Source organism: Phacochoerus africanus, chromosome 13 (assembly GCF_016906955.1).
Source record: "Phacochoerus africanus isolate WHEZ1 chromosome 13, ROS_Pafr_v1, whole genome shotgun sequence".
Taxonomy (NCBI): domain Eukaryota; kingdom Metazoa; phylum Chordata; class Mammalia; order Artiodactyla; family Suidae; genus Phacochoerus; species Phacochoerus africanus.
The window spans coordinates 32903910-32921579 of record NC_062556.1 but is presented as its reverse complement, the minus strand read 5'-3'; the positions used below and the strand labels follow the sequence as shown (position 1 = coordinate 32921579).

At 40.9% G+C, this 17670-nt stretch overlaps 1 protein-coding gene across 2 annotated transcripts in view; it reads left to right on the top strand.

Annotated features, from left to right (window-relative positions):
• Positions 1-1606: 1606 nt before the first annotated feature.
• DIAPH3 (diaphanous related formin 3) overlaps positions 1607-17670 on the top strand; it is a 503501-nt gene continuing 487437 nt past the window's right edge. For both annotated transcript variants that reach the window (XM_047756273.1, XM_047756272.1), the window contains exon 1: positions 1607-1954. In XM_047756273.1, coding sequence (XP_047612229.1) covers positions 1787-1954 — 168 coding nt within the window. In that variant the 5' untranslated portion in view covers positions 1607-1786. The remainder of the gene's footprint in view (positions 1955-17670) is intronic.

Below are 17670 nucleotides of genomic sequence, written 5' to 3'. Positions count from 1 at the left end.
TACTTTAAGTCCTGTTGGGACTTAAGCCTCTTACTGAGAAACCCCATGTTCTCCACAGGGCAGGTTCTCATTCCTTAGGATAACCTCTACTTTTCAACTACAGGTGTTCTTCCTGGTGGTCTTTGGTGGGAGGGGCTTTCACAGACATTGCTAAGAACCTTACATATGCTCTCTTATTTAAGCCTGACAGGATTTCTGTTAGTTAGGTATTATTACTGTCTGCTTTTGCAGATGGAAAGGCAAAGAAAGAAATTTTAACATCACCCCCCCATCACATACCTAGTAAATAACACTATTTTGGTCTAATGGTAAGCAAAAAATACATAGGTCCATGTAGGAAATACTTGCAGTTCTCCTGACCTTTCTGTTTTTCTGGTCTTTCCTCTAAAGATCAGGTGCTCTTTAAGGACAGGGACTAGCACAGAAAGTTTGGTACAGTAAAAAGAAATATTAAAAAACCAAAAAACCCCTGAAAACTGTAGAGTGAAGACTTACTTGTAACTAAGGCTCATTTTCTCAACCTCTGTGATAAACTCCTGAGTTCCTGGAGTTGTTTCTAAGTACTGAAATCAGTACTGCATGTTTACCCACACCACCTCCGTGTAGTCAGAAGGTGGAAGCTTAAGGAAATAGTTCAAAGAGAAAGACTGCTTTTAAGGGGGAAAGAAAGCACACTTATGTGTGGGAAAACTGCTTTGGCCTTGTAGCTTGACCTTGGCTATACACAATAAACTCTTCTGAATGCTTTCAGCTCAAGGCACTTCATTACATGCCCTTTAAGTTTTTCAACTCTTTGCTCTCGACTTCTCTTGCCTTGGCTCCTGCCTGGAATGCCTTTTATCGGAAGGCCCCACCACTCTTTTTTTTCCAAGAAAATCTTTGCATCCTTCCTCTCTTCTTTCCGAATCTCCTCCTTCACATTTAATCTCTCTCCCTTTGTTCTCAATTAACTTTAAAAATAACTGCTATAACAACTACATTATTTTGTTATTTGTGTAAGGATTTGCGAAGCACAGTAGACTGTGAGCTCCTTAAGGTGGTGGCCGCCTCTGCCACCTCTGGGCGGGCTCCCAGCACTAAGGCGTCCGGCAGGCGCTCTGGCAATCTGTCGAGAAGGCACCCTTTAGGAGCATCTTGGGTGCTGTGGTTCTCTCTCTCCTGGCACCCCTTCAAGTACAGATTCCAGAACTACTTTTCCAGGTGGTCGTCACACGCTGCATCCCAAGACGTGCATGGAGGGTTCGCAGATGGTTGCACATCCCAGCGCTGTTCAAATGGTGGTGCAGGGCGGATCTTGCCTGCCTCCCAAGTTATCAGGAATCCGTCCTTCAAATTAAAAAAAAAAAAAAAAACAAAAAAACAAAAAACCAACCAACCAAACAAAAAAAAAACCGGACGGGCTTCCTCCGGATCAATTCTTCCCGCTTCCCCAAACCTGATCCCCTCCCTGTGCCCTCAGTGAATTGCAGGAACCGCCCGAGGCTTGAGCTGCCAACGAACGGCCATCACAGCCAATCACATTTCTCTTTGCCCGGAAGGGGCGGTCCCCGGGAGTGTCACTGACCGCGCGGCGCGGGATTGGCTGGTCCCGGCGGTCCGCGACCGGCGGGAGTTTTCGGATGTGCTGGCGGCGGCCCCGGGAAGCAGCGGTTGGGCTGAACCTGGCTGGCTGCTTGGGCGGTGGGATCCGGAAGACGAGTCCGCCAGGGACCCCTGGGCTCCCTCACGTGGCTGGCAAAGCTCCTGCCTTCTTTCCTCTCCTGTCGCTCCAGAGCTGCGGGGAAGCATGGATCGGCACCGGCCACGGCAGCACCACCCGACGGCTGAGGCTCCCTACCCCTCCTCCGCCTCGCTCCGCAGCTGCCGGGAAGGCAAGATGCCTCGCAGGAAGGGTCCCCAGCACCCTCCCCCGCCTGGCGGCCGCGAGGAGCCGGGAGAGAAACGCCCCAAGTTTGTAAGTTTGGCCTGGTGGTGGGGTGGGGCAGCTCTTTCCGTGCATCTGGGCTCAATCCCTGGTCCTTCAGTTTCATTCAACTCTGACCAGGCTGACAGCGTGGGTGGGTTCACAGGGCCTATGTGGGGGCTACATTTTGTTCTAGATTTTCAGAGCTGCCATTCTCTTCATAGATTTACGACGGCAGGGTCCAATTCTATTTGGATCCTTTGAAAACTACACTGATCATTGTGGGGCTCCCAATTTTTTAAGGCTGACGAGAGAAGCAGTTCAAATGTATTGACGTCACCTAGGTGGGCTTTGCATATTTTAGGTTAAACTTGTCCTTCCCCCGCCTAGCGTCTGAGGGTATGAGATAATATCGAAGTGAATTCTTAGGTGAGAGTAGTTCTTTTTCTGCTTAATATTTTAATCCAAGAAGAACTTTTAGAAGTAGATTGTAATTTTCCAAGTTGAAACTGCCGGCTTTAAAACTTGGCGGGCCATGTGGTCATTGCTAAAGAATGTTTTGTTTAAAAGGGAAAGAAGTCGAAGTATGAGAAACCCGCTATTCTGGTTGCTTCTCTTACTCACTGTAACAGTCAAGGGAGGTGTGGTGATTAGCTCCTTGCCAGTCTTTTTGTTGGCATAAAGTAGTGAAAGAATAGGCAGTGAAGATTGTGTGTGTGTGTGTGTGTGTGTAAATAAATGACATGTCACATAGCAGGTTGATAGATTTGGGGTGAGAGTAACAGAATTGAAAATTTAATACTGATCCCTCCATTTTACCTAGGAATATAGAAAAACATTTTTGTTTTTAGTGAAATTTTACAGTTCAGCGTGTGCCTTCTGTGAACAAATGGAAGTTGTTGGGAATGTAATTCAGGATACACAAACTAAGGAAATAAAGACTTGTGGAGGAGTGAGTAGCTCATATCACAGTTAATAATAATGATAGATGAATAAAATGGAGAACAGAGCTATGAGATATTTCAGAATACTGAAAATGAGGGACAATGTGGATTAATTACACAAAGTTAAGTATTGAGATGCTATAGGAATGGTGAAATTTTGCAGGGGATCAACTATGCTATTGACAGTTATCTTGACAGAGCTGAGGAATAAATAAGGTAGGGTTAAATTGGCAATGAAAGATTCTATCCCACGTGAGCAGAATCCTCTGGGCAGTGACTTTTCTTCTTTTTATAGTGTATTCTCTGGGTTAATGTCATTCCATTTTGTTTCTGACTCCTGTGCTCCAGAACACATGAGGCGTGATTTTTTTTCTTTCACTCATTCTAGCAAAGAAGTCATGAAAACAGAACCTAAATTTTTAGGTTTAGTTTTCCTGAAGGATATATTAGGAGATGTGAATTCTAGTTGTCTGTGATGTTTTTCATTTCTTAGGTATGTTAAAAGCCTTGTTGTAAAGACGAAAAGATATCTAAAGATAATATTTCTAAGCCCTAACCAATAAACACATTTAAAATACTGTGTGTTTTCAGATAGTGCTCTGATTTAAATTATGACTTTAATTTAGAAATAATTTGGATTCTTTGTAATCTCGTGAACTAATTTAGATTCTTACTTGCATGGTCATTTCTTGGTATTTTCCATTTCACTAATTCTGTCATCAGCTATATCTAATCTATTTAATTTGTTCCGAATGTTTGAATCATCAATTATTATTTCTGTAAGTTCCATTTGCTTCTTTTTCATATCTGCCTGGTTATTCCTTGTTTTTTATTGTTTTATTTCTTTAGCATTTCCTATTTGACTCTTCTTATTTTTTGGCAGTTCTGGTATGTGCATCTTCGGACTGTTTACATTGACTTGCACTTGTGCAAGTGGCTTGGTCTCCCTCTATGTTTGTTAAGCTTTGTGTTTTCATTGCTTTATTTTAAGCTATCTTCTAAGAGGCCTAACTGGTGAGACTTTTCTCTGAAGGTGACTTGAGTCTGTTTCCACGAGGAGCCTGAGGGTGCCACTTCCCTACTGGAATAGACTTAGAGGGCTTGGAGTTCCAGAGGGCTCGGTATTCCAAACTCAAGGTAATCTTCTGAGCAGCTGCTCCCAGTCTGCCTACTTCTCATTGTTCTTGGTCCCACTCCAGTAACACTTGTTTATGGGGTGGAAGGTGATCTTTGGAGACCACCGCTTCCTCCGGGGATCTCAGCAGTGCCTCAAAAAGTGATTGTGCTGTCGTTTGGTCTGCTGTACTGCTGGATGTCAAGTCGGTTCTTGGCTTTCTCTCGATTTGGGATGAAGTGATGCTAATCTGAATCTCTTCAGGTCATTAGGTAACCTAGTTGCCTAGGGCAACTGCTTATGACTGGAACAAGTAATGCAGGTTGGTGATGGGAGAGGAGTAGGGATAATGTAGGTGTCTGGTGTTTGCACACTACGGAGCTGCAGGCAGGTACTGGAACTGGGGGCTAAACTGACCATTGGCTCCTGGTAAGAAGGCAGGAGCTCCAGCCCCCATTGAAATCCTGTTTCACTTTGAACCCAGGTAAAACAGACAAACAGTTGCTGTTGCCTCTTCTTCTTCTTTTTTTGTTTTGTTTCTAAGGCCACATTATGCAGCATATGGAAATTCCAAGGCCAAGGGTTGAATTGTAGCCCCAGCTGAGGCCTTGGCCACAGTCATAGCAACACCGGATCTGAGCTGCCTCTGCAATCTACACTATAGCTTGTGATGATGCCAGATCCTTAACATACTGAGCCAGGTCAGGGATTGGACCCGCATCCTCACAGAGACAATGTTGGGTCCTTAACCTGCTGAGCCACAACAGGAACCTCCTGGTTACTTTTGAATTATGTATAAAAGCATGTAGCATAGACCTTCTCCCCTAAGGTGTAAGTACAGCAGTGACAATGCTGGATCCTTAACTGCTGGGCCACCAGAGAGCTCAGAGGTTTTTTTACCTTGTCTATTAACATCTGCATGTCTACTGTGTTTGGTCATTGTTAGTAATAACAGTTAACCCTTGTGAGCGAGCAGAGCACTGTTCTAGGTGCTTCATAAATTTCAGCTCCTTTAATCCTTATAACAATCCTATGACATAGCAGATAGTGTTAATTAGCCTTGTTTGCTAGAAGATGAAACTGAGGTACAGAAGTTAAATTGCCTTAGGTCACACAGCTGCCAGTTGGTGAGACTGGGATTTGAACCTAGGCAAGCTGGTTCCAGCGTACACATCCTTAGACACTGTCCTGTATTTACTGTCCTGTGCCAATGGGAGTTTTACCCTTTACTGCTTCTTTTGTCATTTAGGAACTGTAACAATAGTTAGTCATGGCTTTAATGAGTATAGAATTAGTGACTTCCTGTTAGAGGTTGGTTGTAAAGTGGGACGAGGTATTTATTAGTGTGGAGAACTTTTGCTAATTGTACCGGGAACTTGAGAGTGAAATTGGAGTGGGCTTGCTTTGGGCCTTTTTGGAGGTGTGGCAGGCTGAATAAAGATTCCCACCCCCCTGCCAAAACGTATCCATGCCTTAATTCTTGGAACCTGTGAATATTACCTTATGACAAAAAAGGACATTATAGGCATTTTAGTTAAGACTTTTTAAATGGGGAGATTACTCTGGATTATCAGGGTGGACCTTAAAAGCCAACATATTTCTTTAGAGGGAGATAGAGGAGATTTGACAACAGAAGAGGAGGTGAGGTGACTACAAGGCAGAGATGGGGGAGGCAGTCACATGCTAGAGCATGTCAGCAGCCATCAGAAACCAGGGAGACAATACCATTCTCTCATGGAGCCTCCAGAGGGATATCAGCCCTGGTGACACCTTGCCTTTAGTCCAGTTGAATATATTTCTATTGTTTTAAGTTTAACTTTGTGGCAATTTGTTATGGCAGACATAGGAAACTAACAGCAGGTAGTTATGTGGATAACCACATTGAAAGGTGGGGTGCCACAGTTTATAAATACATGTTTTATGAGAACTATCAGATTCATTTAAATCTCTTCCTGTGGTATCATTTTATTTTGGAAGATTCATTTTGGGTGAATATAAGATTTGGAGTAACAACTAGAATCTTCATTCATCTGGAATAACAACTAGAACCTTCTGGAATAACAACTAGAACCTTCATTCATCTTGCTGTGCTGTATTGTTTTCATAGTTGCTTTAAAGCTAAGAAAAGGTGGAGGTGATTTCTGTGTCCCTTTTTGTATTTTTTTTGGCCATGCCTGCAACATGTGGAAGTTCCTCGGCCAGGGATTGAACCTGCGCCATAGCAGTGATGGAGCCCCTGCAATGACAAAGCCTGATCCTTAACCCACTGCACCGCAAGAGAATTCCTCTGTATCCTCTTTTTGAATTTATTTCTTCATTCAGTCCTCAGCTAACATGATGCTTTCAGTTGTCCTAGAGTTACTGGTCGAGAATTGGAGGTAATGTTCTTAGTTGAAGGCTTTAGGCACCTGAGTTTTATTCTTGTCAAAATTCCACCGAACCCATCAGGCACTGAAACCTTCATAAGGTAAAATCACTTTATTCTGACCAGTTTTCTAAGTACAATGATCTTTTCGATATCCGTGGAGATTGGCTCCAGGACCCTCCTTGGATACTAAAATCCATGGATGCTCAAATCCCTTATAGAAAATGGTATAGTGTTTGCATATAACTTACACACATCCTCCATTAAATCACTCTAAATTACTTATAATACCTAATACCACGTAAATGCTATGTATATGGAAACTAGTGTGCGGCAAATTCAAGTTTTATTTTTTGGAACTTTCTGAAATTTTTCCCCCCAAATATTTTTGATCTGTGGTTGGTTAAATCCTCATATGCAGAACCTGCTGATACAGAGGGTTGAATGTAAATTGCCCTAAATCATCCCAGAGTTTCTTTTCTTTCTATCCTTCTAATAGAGATAATAGTCTACTGTTGTTAGTATATGATTTATCAAAGGAAACAAAATATATCAAATGGCTTTTGGGGAGTACATTTAGCTGCTGGCAATAGATGATATATGGTATTTATAACTTCTGTATCACTCTGGATCTTTTCTTTGTGAGTACAAAGGGGTGGGGAAGGGATGATTATCTTAGATTTAGAGCAAGGTTTAATTGCTTTTTTCAAAGACTCACGTCTTTAATTATGAAGCAAGCAAACTGACATACATTTATTGCACTATGAAACTTTGCATCTCATCTAGTCTGTCTGGTGGCAATTGCTTCTGAACAGATGTTACTGAAACACCTTTGTGCAGTTGGTAGAATGCTAAAATTTGTCATGCTTTTATTATTGTTGTCTTAAATTAGCTCTACTTTATGGCATAACTTGATTGCTGTGTCCTAGAATCTTTATATATTTACTACCTTATAAATTGGATTTAAAATTGCCTTTTTATATAGAATGTAAATTAACATGCATATAACTTGTTTATGCTTACAGAATAATACAAGAAAAAAACCTCTATGTATAATACTAATGTAATTGTCTTTAATTCAGCACATAGTATCCTCCACACTAGGAATGAAATGATTGCTGTAGAATATGCTTACCATCACACTCTGCTTGTTTATCCCAGAAACTAATTTGGATCTATAAAATATAGATTAAGCATAACCTTTTACTTCATGAGGTATTAAGGATCAAAGCATGAGCTCTTTTTGAACAGGATCTACAAAGGTAACTCTTTCAATAGCAGCAGGGTGGCATCGAAATACCTTACCATCGGGAGTAATTTTCTCAAATAGCAAAATGAAATAATCATTATTAACTTAGGGGAGAATTTAAGAATTTCAGTAAGTTAAGTTTTGGTGCTGGAATATTTAAGTTATTAGCTAATTAATGAAAACTACCTGGAAATGCTTGCCATAGATTTTATTATTCAAATGATGTACTACCACCCTTTCTCACAGTGTTTTATTTATTTATTTTTATTTTTTTTTATTTTGTAGAAGAGGCATTATGAATAATATTTGTGAGCAGTGACTTGTACCACTTTTAGGACTTGGATTCCAGCTCTGTTACTTTTAGCTGTGTGAGCTTGGGCGAGTTCCTTAACCTCTCTCTGTGCCTGTTTCCTCATGTGTAAAATGAGGTTGTTGGGAAGATTAAGAGTTAATATGATGGGCCAAGAATGGTACTTGTTAACAGCATTGTAACCTCTATGTAAATATTTACCATTTTTAGGATGGTGGTTGTCAGCATTGGGAGTGATATTAGTGGTAGTATAATTTTTGCCTAGATTTTAGGGCACTGAGGTGTTACATTGGATATTTGGAGAACTTTCCTATACTGGAAAATCTTAATTGGGCTGGACTTTTTCCTTATGACAAGGCAGAGGCATTCTGTTCCCAGGTCTTATCATGGCATGTCTGGTGACATGTGGATTGATACAGACTTCTGATTCTTAGGGCTGAGTGATCAGAACAAGTCTCTGAAGCTTTCTGAGGGGTATGTTTTCATTTATAAAAGGAGGAGCATACACTATGAAACTTGGGTACCAAAGAAATGTACAAAAAGAAATTTGCAAAGGGAACAACTTCACATTTAGGAAAAAAAAATTCTTGTGATACTCCAGTGTATATTTGAAAGATGATAAAAATAACATCACCGTATAGATTTCAAACTCCGTATAACTCTTTATACTTATGGCTCTTTTACAAAACAGATTTACATATAAAATCCAAAACAAAACTATAAAACCAATAAAATAAAATTAACAACAGTAATTTAATGTGATTGATGAAGATGTTTTGTTGAAATTAAGTCATCATTGTTGGATTTAATAGTGGAAACATATGAGTGCGGTTTGCTGTTTTCGTTTTTGTCAACTTGACTCTGGATGGAAATGGAATCCCAGAGGCTGAGGAGGCTAAGCACAGATTGATGAATCCATAGGTCTAGCTCCACACTGTTGGTAGAGGCCTGTCATCTCACATTCCTGTTTTTCACAAGGTCTGGACTAGAGGTTCTGAGCGAAGTAGTACATTCTCATAAACCTGTTTATGATAAAAAGAAAAGAGCCATATGTAATATAGTTTTAGGAAATTGTATGAGACTGTTGAAAAACAGCAGAAAGAATCAGAGTCAAGACCACCAGCCTCTGTATTCATTTTTTTCTTGAAATGTAAACTTCCATAGCTTTGGGTACATGGATCCTTGAATAGTGCCATTTTGGAAATGTCAGAGCCTTTTGGAACTGAATTCTTCCTAAACGCAGGAGCTCCTGAAACCTGTGTGGCGTGATGTCCCTGTCAGTTTGCCTGATGACACCATATGCCACACAGATGCAGGCTGGGTTGCCAAAAGTTCCTGGTGGAATGTGGCTCTAGAATGGTTGTTCAGATTGTACAAGACATGCTTACTTTGTTTCTGATGCTTGAGATAACCTTGGAAAAATACAAAGGAACTTGGAGGAACTTGGAGATGACTTAAGAAGTTAGGAGAATCCTTGAACAGACCAAGGTTTTGCACCTTGAGTGTTTTGTCTCATGGTGAGCTAAAAGTGGTTAGTAAATATTTATCAGTAGCAAAGAATGCATACAATGTGCTTTGAAACAATTTACCTCTGAATGGTTTTCTATGGGTCAACATTTCCCTTGCATTCTTTAAAAGGTATATTTTATCATACAAAAGATATAGAACACCATGTACCTGCTGATCAGTAAGCTTCAGAAATGAAACATAAATACCATAGAAATGTTCATTTCTTCATTATTTTTATCTCCTTGTAATCTTTGCTCTTCATTTCTTACAGGGCTTTACAATTTTTTTTTTTCAACTTTGATTAGTATTTTTTATGGGGGGGGTGTGCTCCAATTTATGTCTGTTTCTTTCCTCTAAAAATTGATCTGTGAATGGAATTAGTATCCAATAACTTTCTAATCTCTCCATCTTTGAGCATCATAACCCATCTTAGATACGGGGAAAAAAGGGACGCAGTAGGATTTAATGTATCAAATATGTACTATGCGCAACCTGTGTGCTGAGGGCCTTGGGGTATACTCAAGTATGATCCACGTCAGACCTTCATGGATTAAAGATGGCTAAATAACCTGTTCATTGCTCTCCAAGGAAATTATTGCTAATTCTAGGTCATTCTAGATGTTAAAAAGAAAAATTGCATGCTTCTTTTGGAGTTAAGATGTAGAATTTCTTAAAACTCTCAGTAAGATATGTGGATTAATCTAATTGTATGACCCATAATATTACATTTTTGTGGCTAATTTTATTGTGAGGTATCTTCCCAGGATGTGTGTTGGGGGAAGTTTATCTTGTAATTGCTGCATTTTACCTGTTTATTTGGACATCATAAAAATGAAACTTTGTAACATTCAGTTTTTAACCAGGATTTCCAAATTGGTGACATTAATTATGGACTGTACTATACTATTAAACTGCTTTTGTTTATCAAAACCTTGGCTAGAATGCAATTCATAATGACAATCACAGTTTACTTCTAATGAAAAGTTTGACAGTCTGAGAAATGAACATGAAAAACAGAATGCACGTAATCTACACTCAGAAATTCAATGTGACAGTTTCATTTCTTTATAAAAGGTGATGGTCTCCAATTAAAGCCATGTTCTAACTGCACTCAGCCTCTCTCTGAGGGTATTAATTTGCTCTTATTGATATGTTATCTTGAGCCTCCTTTTGGTTGCTTTATGCATATGTTTGTAAGCTTTTGCAAGTCACCTCTCTCAGTGGTGCCTGGTATAGGCTTGAGCTTACAGTAGGAGTGTGCACACTTGGCTAATTGAAAATCTATGCAAAACTACTCTTGTAACCTTACACCGTCTGGTTCATTAATCCATTCATGATTAATTTAAATTTAAATGTTATTGATATACCCTAAATGTCTATTTTCTTTTTATAAAAGATTGCAGTGGTGGCGTGCAAGGGCGTGTAAAGACTACCAGAAATACATTTGGGTCATTGGAGAACTGAGGCTTCCTCCTCAAGCTCCTCCAGGGGCCTGGCAGCGTGGCTTTAGAGCCCGCCTCACTGCCCCTCCACCTCCAACCACTGTGATAAAGAGGGCTTGGCTGGATTCAGATGTGACTGTATGTCCTTGGGCAAATTAACTCCTGTGCCTCAGTTAGTCTTATCTGTAAAATGGAATAAATAATCATTGCACCGTGAGGATTAGTTGAAGCCTATTCTGATAGCTTAGGCACAGAGCCTAGTAGTTAATACATGACAGCTGTTTATTACTATGGCTCTTTCTGGATTTTCAGTGGGGTTAGGTCCCGATAAACCCATTTTAAGTCAAAAATATCATAAAGTCACAAATGCATTAAATAAGCCTAGTGTATGAAACATTATAGCTTAGTTTAAGTTACTTTAAACACTACCTTGGCCTATCATCACAGAGAAAAGTCATCTAACACAAAGGCTATTTTATAATAAAGTATTGAATATCTAATGTCATGTATTGAATACTGTATTGTAAGCAGAAATCAGACTAGTTGTCTGGGTTCAGACCGAGTGTTTCTCTCGTGATTGCATGGTTGCTCCCCTGCCCAGCATCTCAAGAACGTACCCTACTGCCTATTGCTAGCCTAGCAAAGGATCAAAATTTAAAATCTGAAGTATAGTTTCTATTGATTGAGTATTGCATTCACACTATTGTAAAGTTGCAACTTCTTAAATAGGGGACTGTCCAACTTTTGATTCTTTTTTGAACTCCAAAGTAGGGGAGAGCCTGTCCCTATAGCGTTGACTTCTCTTGGGCTGGTTATCTTGAAGGGCATGTGACAGGATTTCAGTTATTTACAGTGTTTTGACCCTTTACCCTGTTTTTCACCTCCCTTCCTCTCCCTCCCTCCATTCTTGCTGGACACTTGCATTGTGTTCAGGGACCTGGCCTTAATTCGAGTGGGGAACACACCAAGAGGCTTGGTCCCTGGACATATTCCCCTCCTTTCTCTTTTATCTAGACCTCCATCCCCTTGGCCTTACCTCTCTTTCTCTGTTAGCCTCTTGCTTGCACACTAAACACATAGCCCACAAAATAACCCAGGATTCCCTTTAAAACTAGATGGCTTCACATTCCTCGCCTCCTTAAACCTGACATAAGGTAGAATATAAATCAACAGTAGAAGCTCTTGTCCCCTTGCCCTGAGCCTGGAGTAACCTGTGGCTGACCTGTGTTGCTGCTTCCTGGTGACAGCCCCTCCAGCTCTGTGAACTGAAGCCCTTTAGACATCAGGAATCTATGGGCCCCTGATTATTGGGGTCTCTTGATCACAATCATTATCACAGTAGCCACACTTACTCAGTTCTCTTGGTGGGCTGGGCACTCCTTTAGTCACTTACCCCTAATATAGTGCTTTGAAGTAGGTAGCTCACTACCCTTGTGTTACACTTGCTGGAACTGAGGCCAGGAGAGAGGTTTGGAGACATTCTGAGATGCTGTAGCTGGGAACAGGGATGGGGGATGCAGACACAGCCAGGCTGGCCTCAGAGGCCTGGCTTTGAGCTAACTCCTTGGTTACCTCCCTTTTTATTTCTCTCAGCATTTATGCTGAAACTGTTATCACTTTCTTTTTCTTCTCCATGGGCCTGATTCCTTTTTGTTGTAAACAGTTTTTTAAATTGAAAAAGTAATGCATAAACCTCTTAAAAAGTCCAACAATATGAAAGTTCAGAGTGAAATTCACTAAGACTCCCTAGTATCTCAGAGCAGCAATTCAGGTTTTCCCCATACAGAGGCAGTGATAACTTTTATTATTTTCTTTTGGAGCCTTTAACAATATTCCTTGTGTATGACTGTGTGTGTGTGTTGCACCCACTTGGTACCGCACGGGAACATGCCACAGCATTCTCTAAACTGATCTTAGAATTGGTTTCTCCCAACCCTTCACACACACCTTGATACTTTCTTCAGAGAGAAAATAAAGGCCATATTGCTTGAACTGGCTCAGTTTCCTGCTATTGCAGCTGTAATCTTCTTTATTTGCTACTCTTCATCTTTCCCCCTCCAACATCCACCGAAAGAAGTATCTGTTTTTCTATTCCAGGTTAATCCCTTTGCCACTGATCTTGACCCAGTTCCATTCCATGAGGCTGTTTCATTCTTCAAAGGCTCCATCCTGTAGGAATACTCAGATATCTTCAAGCTAAAGGAAACAGCGGAAGCAAAGCCAGACTCCCTTTCCAGCTTTCCCATGACCCTCTGCCCCTCTCAATGCCATGCTCTGTTTCTTTCCCTTATAGCCAAGTTCTCTGAATTAGTTGTTTTCATTTCTTCTGTAAATATTTGAATGCCCTTTATACCAAGGGTAGCACCAGTGGATATAGTTTGGTCTCTGACTTCCGGAGGCTTCTGTTCAGTTTTGCATGGAGAAGGGTGCAGACCTACAAGTGTGCATTGTTACCGGGGAATCTATATTGTGTCATTTTTAAGGACTCAGGCTATGCAACTAACCTGGGTTTAAGTCCTGGCTCTGAATTTAGTAGCTGTGTGACCTTGGAGAATTGCTTTTATTGTTGTTTATGATTGCATCTATGAAATGGGAACAGTAGTACCTATATTAGAGTTTAGACACGATGTTTCAATTTGCTATACTGGGGATTAACTTGTAAGTACTAGATGGCTCTTGGCTTGCTGCTGATGTTATGAGGGCATGGGCCGAGGGTAGAGTGTGCTCATAAAGGAGGGATTCAGACACCTCCCACTGATTCCTCAACTTTGTCCTTGCTTCTGTCATTCCACTGAAATTGCCTTGGCAGATCAATGACCACCAACCCAGTAGCTGATTTTAAAGCTTCATGTTACTGAATTTCTTCAAAGTATTAACACTGACCTCTCACTTCTTCAAACCTTTGCTGGAACTTGTTCTTCTCTTCTAATCTTTGTTCATCCCTCTTCTACACTCTTAAATTAGTGTTCCAAAATACAATCTCTTTGATTTTTTTTACTTTATACCTCCTTGCAGCATGAGCTCATTCATGTCATTAGCTTATACTACCACCTATATCAGTGCAGTTCAGTACAACTTTCTGCAGTGATGGAAATGTTGTTCTGGTGTGTCCAATTTGACAGTCACTAGCCACCTGTGAATTCACTGGGGCTGCATTTTTAATTTGATTTAATTTGAATTACCTTATGAAATAGCCATATGTGACAAGCGGCTAATGCCAGACTCTGGCCCACATTTATGTTTAAAGGGACTATTTGTGGCCTCAGAGTCTTCCTCTGTTAAGACAGACTGCTTTCAAATGATGTGACAGTGTTTCGTTTTGTTTGTTTGTTTGTTTTTTCTCTTGGATGATGTGCACATCTTTTTCAGGCAAAGATGATACACTTTCAATCTTTTTTCTCTTTTCTGTTCTGCATCCGTAATTTCTACTAATCTGTCCTCCACCTCGCTTATTCGTTCTTCTGACTCCTGTATTCTACTGTTAGCTGCTTCTAGTGAGTTTTTTATTTCAGTTATTGTATTTTGCATCTCTTCTTGTTTAAGTGTGATATCTTGTATCTCTTTGCTCAGTGTTTCCTGTAAGTTATCCATCCAGTTTATTTTCAATGTCTTGCATCATCTTCAGCATCAACAGTCTAAAGTCTTTTTCCTGGAGGCTGAGAATCGCTTAGCTGATTTTCTGGGGTTTTTCCTTTCTCCCTCATCTGAGTTATAGTTCTCTGTCTTTTCATTTGCATAGGTTTTTGGTGTGGTGACCTTTTTACAGATAGTAGAGTTGTAGCCTCTCTTTCTTCTGGTGTCTGCCCCCTTGTGGCTGAAGTCAGTATGGGGCTTGCTGTAGGCTTCCTGATGGGAGAGGTTGATGCCTGCCCACTGGTAGCTGATTCTAATCCCTCTGGTGGGTGGGGCTTAGTCTCTGGATGGGATTAGAGGCAGCTGTGTGCCTGAGGGGTCTTTAGGTAGCCTGTTTACTGAGGGGTGGGGCTGTGACCCCACCTGGATTGTTGTTTGGCCTGGGGCTTCTCAGTGCTGACTGATAGGTGGAGCCAGATTTTCCCAAAATGGCCACCTCCAGAGAAAGGCAGCTGCTGAATATTCCTGAGAGCTTTGCTTTCAATGTCTTTCCCTCCCGACAAGCCACATTCACCTCTGTTTTCCCAGGATGTCCTCCAAGAACTGCAGTCAGGTTTGACCCAGATTCCTATGGAGACCTTGCTCTGCCCTGGGACCCAGGGCTCGTGAAAGTCCGTGTGTGCCATTTAAGAATGGGGTCTCCGTTTCCCCCGGTCTTGTGGTGCTCCTGTGCACAAGCCCCACTGACCTTCAATGCCAGATGCTCCAGAGGCTCTTTCTCCCAGTGCCAGATCCCCACATGTGAGAGTTTGATGTGAGGCTCAGAACTCTCACTCCTGTAAGTGAGTTTCTGTGAACCAGTTAGTTTCCAGTCTGTGGGGCTTCCCACCTAGGAGGTATGGGGTTGTTTATATCGTGAAATCTCCCCTTCTACCTCTTGATGTGGCCTCCTCTTTTTCTTCTGGAGTAGGATATCTTTTTTAAGGTTTCTGGTCCATTTGGGTGAAGAATGCTCAGTCTTGAGTTGTGAATTTTGTTGTTTTTAGGAGAGAAGTTGAGCTCCAGTCCTTCTATTCCGCCATCTTAATCCAGTCTCCAAAGATGATACACTTTCATAGCCTCGGAAGATACACCCCCCCCCCAATGATAGGTTTATGAGAAAAACAGCATCAGTGATGACAGAAACAGGCATGGGATCACACCTGTTAGAATGGTTGTCATCAAGAAGTTAAGAGAGGACAAGTGTTGGTGAGGATGTGGGAGAAAAGGGAAACATTGTGCACCCTTGGTGGGAATAGAAACCAATTCAGCCACACTGAAAACAGTATGGCGGTTTTTTGAAAAATTAAAAATAGAACTTATGACTCATCAATCAGAGTTCTGGGTATATATCTAAAGGAAATGAAAACTACTATGCAGTCGGTCTTAAAAAGATATTTGCAGTCCCATGTTTATTGAAGCATTGTTTACACTGTCCAAGGTATGGAAGCAACCTAAGTGTCCATCACCAGATGAATGGATAAAGAAGATATAATATATATGCATATATACACAATGGACTGTTATTCACTCATGAGAAAGAAGGATATATTCTCCCATTTGTGACAACATAGATGGACCTTGAGAGCATTATGTCCAGCGAGATAAGCAAGAGGAAGAAAGAAACTTACTGTATGATATTACTTTTCTGTGGAATCTGAAAAAGAAGGGTGGGGAAATGTGTTAAAGAAGATAAGCTTTGGGGAGATGTTAGAGGGTTTAAACAAAATTAGAAGATAAATAAGGTTTGGAGAGCCAATGTATAGCTCAGTGATTATAGTCAACAGTACTATATGCTAAACTTTAAAGTTACCAAAAAACTAGATCTTAAATGTTCTCACCACCAAAAGGAAATGATAATTATGAAGTGACAGAGATGTTAGCTAGAGCTGCTGTGGCAATCATATCGCACAATGTAAATGAATCAGGCCAATGCATTGTATACCTTAAACTTACACAATGTTGTGTGTAAATTATATCTCCATAATAAAAGGAAACAGGTACAGGAGTTCCCGTCGTGGCGCAGTGGTTAACGAATCCGACTAGGAACCATGAGGTTGTGGGTTCGGTCCCTGCCCTTGCTCAGTGGGTTAACAATCCGGCGTTGCCATGAGCTGTGGTGTGGGTCGCAGACGTGGCTCGGATCGCGTGTTGCTGTGGCTCTGGCCTAGGCCGGTGGCTACAGCTCCGATTCGACCCCTAGCCTGGGAACCTCCATATGCCGTGGGAGCGGCCCAAAGAAATGGCAAAAAGACAAAAAAAAAAAAAAAAAGGAAACAGGTATAGTAGGATTATCTTTATATCCTCACAGGACCTGAAGACTTTGCATTAGGTTATTAGGATCACTGGGGGCCTTCCTGTGCCTGTGGCTGTCAACTGCTGACTTCCCTTGTTGACTTGTTTTATTAGTGTGCTTGAATGGTGCAATAATCAATAGGAAACTGTGTGCTTTCAGAAGTCTGTAACAAATATGCCCGGGTTATTGCTAGAGAGTCATTGTTGAAGTCGCCTTGGCATTGTTGGAGGATTGCCAAGGGCAGTTTAGGCTGCAGTTGCTTAGCTTGCAACGTGACCACGGAAATTGGTATGTTCAAAACCTAGCTTGTGACATAGAATGCTATGTGTTGAATTTCACTGTGTCATCAGGTGATACAGTACAAGTTTCGTATAGCATTGGACTGCTCTGTATCTAATCCCATTCAAAGATTTCTCTCTTCAGATTCCCCAAATTTCTTTGGATGAGACATGCAATGAAAAGTATTAAGGTTTGGAACTCATATATTTCAGCATGTGTAGCCCTGGCAAGACAGTTACTTATATTATTTTTTGAATCACTGAAAAGGGAAAATAAGTAACCCAGGTTATTTATTTTTTCCTCTAGAACCAATTGAATTGTAAACTCCTTCAGGGAAGGCACTGGTTTTTATATGTCTTTATATGCTAGGCTGGACATACTGTCTTGTTAGCTTTGATGCGCCATAATGATATGATACCTTGCTTGGTTAGTATTTCCAAAAGAAATGTACAACTTAATCACATTTTATTACAGTACTCAGACGGTGTGTAACAGCTGACACTGTGCTTTTTTGACCCTTTTTCAGATGTCAAGTTTGTAAATATTCAATCAGTTTTTTGACTCATTTTAAGTGACAGACAAATTTAGAGGGTGGTAATGAAAAGTAGTGATCAGGAGTTCCCGTTGTGGCGCAGTGGTTAACAAAT